The sequence below is a fragment of the Perognathus longimembris genome, chromosome 11 (genome assembly GCF_023159225.1).
Source record: "Perognathus longimembris pacificus isolate PPM17 chromosome 11, ASM2315922v1, whole genome shotgun sequence".
NCBI lineage: Eukaryota > Metazoa > Chordata > Mammalia > Rodentia > Heteromyidae > Perognathus > Perognathus longimembris.
In genome coordinates, this window is record NC_063171.1 from 17,660,682 (window position 1) to 17,667,235 (window position 6,554).

The 6,554-nt window shown below is 40.2% G+C and overlaps 1 protein-coding gene across 1 annotated transcript; it reads left to right on the plus strand.

Moving 5' to 3' along the window:
- The first annotated feature begins 3,575 nt into the window (after positions 1-3,575).
- LOC125359250 (small ubiquitin-related modifier 2-like) lies at positions 3,576-4,581 on the plus strand. Its single transcript, XM_048356886.1, has one exon. The coding sequence runs from the start codon at positions 3,682-3,684 to the stop codon at positions 3,967-3,969; it is 288 nt and encodes a 95-aa protein (XP_048212843.1). The 5' UTR covers positions 3,576-3,681; the 3' UTR covers positions 3,970-4,581.
- The last annotated feature ends 1,973 nt before the right edge of the window (positions 4,582-6,554 follow it).

Genomic DNA, 6,554 nt, shown 5'->3' on the forward strand with positions numbered 1-6,554 from the left:
ATGGTAAAATAACCAAAACAACATCATGGCATGACCAATAAGCCCTACTGTTCTTTTTTTTTTTTTTTTTTTTGCCAGTCCTGGGGCTTGGACTCAGGGCCTGAGCACTGTCCCTGGCTTCTTTTTTGCTCAAGGCTAGCACTCTGTCACTTGAGCCACAGCGCCACTTCTGGCCATTTTCTGTATATGTGGTGCTGGGGAATTGAACCCAGGGCCTCATGTATACGAGGCAAGCACTCTTGCCACTAGGCCATATCCCCAGCCCCCTACTGTTCTTCTTAGGGAAAAAAATATTGTTTTATGACTTATCACTTGTAAATAATTTATTTTATATGAAATATTTGTATAATACAATATATTTATATATTATTCTGTATTTATATATTATCGCAATTTATATATCTGTATTATATTAACTATATATTAACAATGTAATATACATGTATTTACAATGCAATACACATATTTATTTAATATATTATAACAATATAAAATTACACACATATACACTATGCATATATATAATAAAGGTCTTTCCAAGAAAATAAAAATGTTTCCTCAGTTATTTAAAGCCCTACTGAAATGTTAATAAACATTACTCATGACATAACACTGTTTCTTTTAAATTTTATGCCAGTCTTGGGACTTGAACCCAATGCTTGGGTGCGTCCCTGACCTTTTCTTCCTCAAAGCTACCACTCTACCACTTGAGCCACAAGTCCACTTCCGACTTTTTTGGTGGTTAATTGGACATAAGAGTCTCGCAGACTTTCATGCCCCGGGTGGGTTTGAACCACAATCTTCAGATCTCAGTCCCCTAGGTAGCTAGGATTACAGGGTGAACCACTGACACCTGGAGACATTATTATTTAATAGCAGTAGGAATGGGCTTTTGTGGAAGGAAGAGAGATTGAGCTAACTCCAGATTCAGAAGGATATGTGAGAATTTACAGCCCAGGTAGGAGATAGAGTATGGAGGCAAGCATGGGTGGGTAAGTTACAGGTGCTCTTCTGGCTAAACCAACCTAATAGCATTCTTGATGAAGGAAAGCCAGGTAATTAGATATTGCTTAGTGAGATGGTAGAGAAATGGACACTGATCAGATTTTGCCTGTGAAACTGAGATGGAAGATTCTGGCTACACTGAGTTAGCAGGATTCTTGCAAAAAGTGGCCTCTTCAACAAGATAGGGTCTAGGCTGGCTCAGAGGAGAACTTTGATGGGGGTTCACAGACATGAGTAGTTGAGCAGAATGGACATTCAAATCCTTAACTCCCACATCTTCTAACATGGCTGTGTTAAACAGACTCTTATAGTGCCCCATAGTTCCTTTTCTCACATCCTGTTTCTCAACTAAAGGCCCTAAAGGCGCTTTTGTAATAAAGCAAAAGCAAAGCCCCTCTGAGCTCTGAGTGCATGCTAAGTGGTAAGCACACCTATAGGCCACCAAACAGAGAACAGAGGGAATGCAGATTTTCTAAGACTGCGGAGGAGATGGGGATGTCTTTTCATCTGCCTGAGCTCTGGTTTTCTGTTTCTCTCAAATTCAGAAGTAGGGTTGTATAAGCTTACATTTAACCTTCTGCCAGCAGAAAAGGCCAGTCTACTTTAGCCAGATATTATCTCTTTGGCTGTTTCATGAGACAGGGTCTCACTACATCGTCTAGATTGGCCTCAAACTCACAATTCTCCTGCCTTAGATTCCATAGTGTTGGGATTAAAGGCATAAACCATCATGTTCTGCTTTTAACTCATTTTCTTTAGAAACAATTTCTGACCTGAATGAGTGAATCTGCAACTCCATGATTTAGAAGAAAAATATTTAAAGCTTGAAGATGATTTGAAAATGTGTAAACAGATTTTACAAGTCATTAACGATTTCTAGAGCAAAAAGTTTGAAGATAATCACTGCTCTACCTAATAAAGGCCTACGTTGGTTTATGCACATAAGTTGATGACATACATAGGACTTACTATGTGTTAGCATGTATATATATATATATATTTTTTTTAAAGAATGAAAGAAAGAAAAAGGTGAAGCTGAACATAGTTGGATTATTTGTACCCTTCAAGACCTTTTGTTCCCTTCTAGGGATAGGGGGCCTATCCTTCTAAGATTACACAGAGTCACATCACCCAGACATCTGTGCCATCAAAGGAAAAAAAATACAAGAATTTAAAAATCTTAGCCATGCACTGGTGGCTCATGCCTATAATCCTAGCTACTCAGGAGGCTGATTTCAAAGCCAGCATAGGCAGAAATTGTGTACTCCAATCTCTAACCACTGAAAAACTGGAAATAGATTTATGGCTCATATTTTAGAGTGCTATCTTTGAGCAGAAAAAAACTAAGAGACAGCACCCAGGCCCTGAGTTCAAGCCCTGGTTCTGGCAAAATAAATAAATAGATATCCAAACTGCCTTTTTGCTTTTTTTGTTTCCATTCTGAAATCAAGCAACACCTGATTTATGAAACAAAATAGAGTTTTCAATCCACAAACTGAACAGAAAAGATTGATTTTATACATAGGAAAGGCCTTGAAGAAAGCAGATACAAAACTCAAAAGCAGATTACTCATTTCGAAGCTACTTTCCTTGAGATACAGGGACAAGGAGATGCAGAAATGAAAAACAACAGATCAATTATACCTCAGGTTATCTTTTTGTGTGTAGGGGATTAATATAAGAGAATTTTCTTGTCTGGCCAATTAAAGTTGGCCAGTTTGCGAAATGTGGCTATAATCTCTCCAATCGATTTCCAAGAAGGTCAGATAAACAAACTACTTTTATCTTAAGATATGAAATTTCAGCGTTCTTGATTCTATATTGTTTCTTGTCTGGGCTAGAGCAAGAGCTTAATCCAAAGCAATTGCCTTCCTGTAACTTTATCTAACAGTGGGAAACAGCTCCTAGCAGCACAGTTTTAAGGAAAACTGATTGTGACCTTCATGATGTTCCTATCTCAAGAGCTGTTAGCAACTGAGTGTGGTAGTAACACGCCTGCAATCCCATCATGCAGGAGGACCATGAGTTCAAGGTTACCCTGGACTAGCTACTAAGACCTTATCTCAAAAAAACAAGGACTGGGGGCTGAGAATGTGGCTTAGCGGTAGAATGCTTGCCTAGCATGCATGAAGCCCTGGGTTCAATTCCTCAGTACCACATAAACAGAAAAGGCTGGAAGTGGCACTGTGGCTCAAGTGGAAGAGTGCTAGCCTTGAGCAAAAGAAGCTCAGGGGCAGTATCCAAGCCCCTGAGTTCAAGCCCCAGGACTAAGAGTTTAAAAGTATGTTAGTTGAAAATAAATTTCAAAGCTACAGTATGTTAAAAATAATTAAAAAAAAAAAAAGTACTAGGCTGGGAATGTGGCTTAGTGGTAGCGTGCTTGCCTAGCATCCATGAAGCCCTGGGTTCGATTCCTCAGAACCACATACACAGAAAAAGCCAGAAGTGGTGCTGTGGCTCAAGTGGTAGAGTTCCAGCCTTGAGCAAAAGAAGCTCAGGGACAGTGCCCAGGACCTGAGTTCAAGCCCGAGGACTGACAAAAAAGAAAAAAGTAAAAGACTGGAGGTCCACCGCTGCCACCTCCTCCAGCCGCTGTGGTGCTGCCTGTGTGCTCGTTTGGTGCGGACCGGGGGCCTCTTTTGTGAAGCGGCATCTGAGGAGACTCCGGTGCTCGCGATGGCCGACGAAAAGCCCAAGGAAGGAGTCAAGACTGAGAACAACGATCATATTAATTTGAAGGTAGCGGGGCAGGATGGTTCTGTGGTGCAGCTTAAGATTAAGAGGCATACACCACTTAGTAAACTAATGAAAGCCTATTGTGAACGACAGGGTTTATCGATGAGGCAGATCAGATTCCGATTTGATGGGCAGCCAAGCAATGAAACAGACACACCTGCACAGTTGAAAATGGAGGATGAAGATACAATTGATGTGTTCCAGCAGCAGACAGGAGGTGTCTACTAAGAAAGGGAACCTGCTACTTTGCTCCCGAACTTTTTTCTTATAGACCAAGAATACATTCTTAATTAGAAAACTGCAATTTGGTTCCACCACATCCTGACTACTACAGTATAGTTTTCTCTATTCTTTCATTTTCCCCTTCCCCATTCCTTTATTGTACATAAAGTAACTGGTGTATGTGCACAAGCATATTGTTTTTCTTTTCCTTTTTTTTTTTTAAAGAAAAACCTAAATGGCCAATGGTATATTTTGATTGACATCAAATGGAGATGGGATGGGAAAAAATACTGGTTCTGTGAAAATATCCCCCTTCTCCATCAGTGGCATGCTCATTCAGCTTTTATCTTTATATTTCAGTAAGTTATTTTGCTCTCACTGTTTTAACAAAAAAAAAAGAAAAAACCAACAAAAATCCTTGCATACCTTGTTTGATCGGAGAATTTTAATGTTTTCATTTATCATTGTAAAACCAAGGACAATTTTATAACTTTTTTGTACGTAGCTGTTACATGTAGGGCAATCTGTCTTTAAGTAGGGGTAAATTACTCTTAAAAAAAAAAAAAGAATCCTAGATAGTTTTCCCTTCAAGTCAAGCGTCTTGTTGTTTAAATAACCTTCTTGTTTAAAAAAAAAAAAAAAAAGGACTGGAGCTCAATGGAAGAGCATTTTCCTAGCATTGCATAAGGCTGTGGGTTCCACACCCAGCACTGAAAAAAAAAAGGGTAAGGATGCTCAGGGTTCCAGAAATATCTGAAATCACCAGGTTGACTGTAAGAATTTCCATCTCTTGTAGGAACATTCTCAGGAACTTCCTGCTAGAGATGAAAGAACTTTCTTTTTTACTCTTTCCTTCCTTCTTTCTATCCTTTTTTCTTTTTTTCCTTCCTTCCTTGCCAGAACTGGAGTTTGAAATCAGGGCCTCTTGCTCTGTTCAAGGCCGGCACTCTACCACTAGAGCTACATCTTCGCTTGAGTTTTCTGCTGGTTATTTGGAGATAAGAATCTCATGAACTTTTCTGCCCTGGAGCCATGCTCTATCTACTCTAGTTCATCCTATCTCATTCATAACAAGGACTGGAAACAGTTTAGTTAAAAGGTGTAGAACACTGGGCATCAGAGGCCAAGGCCTGTAATCTTAGCTACTCAGGAGGCTGAGATCTGAGGATAGCGTTTAAAGCCAGCCCAGGCAGGAAAGTCCAAGAGACTCTTATCTCCAATTAACCACTCAAAACCGGAAGTGGTGCTGTGGTTCAAATGGTAGGGCACACTAGCTTTGAGCTGAAGAGCTCAGGGACAGCACCCAGGCCCACAAAAGAAAGGAAAGGAGGGAGGAAGGGAGGGAGGGAGGGAGGGAGGGAGGGAGGGAGGGAGGGAGGGAGGGAGGGAGGAAGGAAGGAAGGGGGGGAAGGTCTAGAACTCATTACCCTCACACACAAAAAAAAATCCCTTTCTTCCTTGTCTCTACTTCCAGCCTCTCTCTCTTCCCAATCACACTTACAAGGAAGGTAAAGGCTTGGGAAAGTTTATTCAAAGTTCTTGAGGCTAGTGTCTAGTCAAGCTGAGAAACAGATCTTTCCATTTCATCTCTCCTAATGTCAAGTCCAGGATTTTAGCCACAAATTAGACACTACAGGAACAGACTGTCTCTGAGGGACATGTTTTTCTCAAGTTGTTTTTTTATATTATTGGCTCAGAGTGGGGCAGCAAGATGGGTGTGAAGTAAGTGTCCCTGATTCACACTGCACATGTCCCACCCCTTGAAGAGCAGCTAGGCATCTGCCCACAGGACCCGCCCCCCCCCCCAGAGGTCAGTGGGCAGGGCTTCTCAGGATGCTGCTTGAAACCAAGATGAATAACGATTTCTACCTTTCTCTTCTTTTTTTTCTTTAAAAATTTTTTTTTACAAAAAAGTAAGTATCTCTCCTGATAATATCACTCCCTTCAGGGATTTGCAAACCACAGTGGGTTTTCTGCTGGGAACCAGTGACTTCTGCCTTTAATCTTAGCTATCCAAGAGGCTGAGATGTGAAGACTGCAGTTCAAAGGCAGCCCAGGCAAGAAAACCCATGAGACTAATTAATCACTAATTGATCTCCAATTAATCACCAAAAAGCCAAAAGTTGAGCTATGACTCAAGTGAATTCTGCCTGGGATCCATGTTAAGAGCATATTTCTGTAAAGTTCACATTTTCAGCTTAATTAACACCAAATGGCTCTCTTGCACAACTGTTTTTTTCTAGACCTAAAAGGCTATATACCACAACTCAGTAAGGGCACTGGAGCTAGAAGGATAAGGAGCTTCTCTCTGACTTTACTTCACAAGGCAGATAGTGCTTATTAATCACCATTCTTATACCCCAAATTGACTTAGTCACAACTCTTAAACCTAATGTGCTAAGAAACATTGCCAACTAATCAGAATTGGCATCCACATTGAAATATTTCTGCAATCTCAGCATTAAAAAAAAAACCACCCTAGCTTTGATTTATACCTGGAAATATTTTCAGATGAAGTGATAAGTGGCAACTTATCAACTCTATTATTTTTTTAATTCTCTGAAATGAAAAAAAAAACAATGATTGCACAG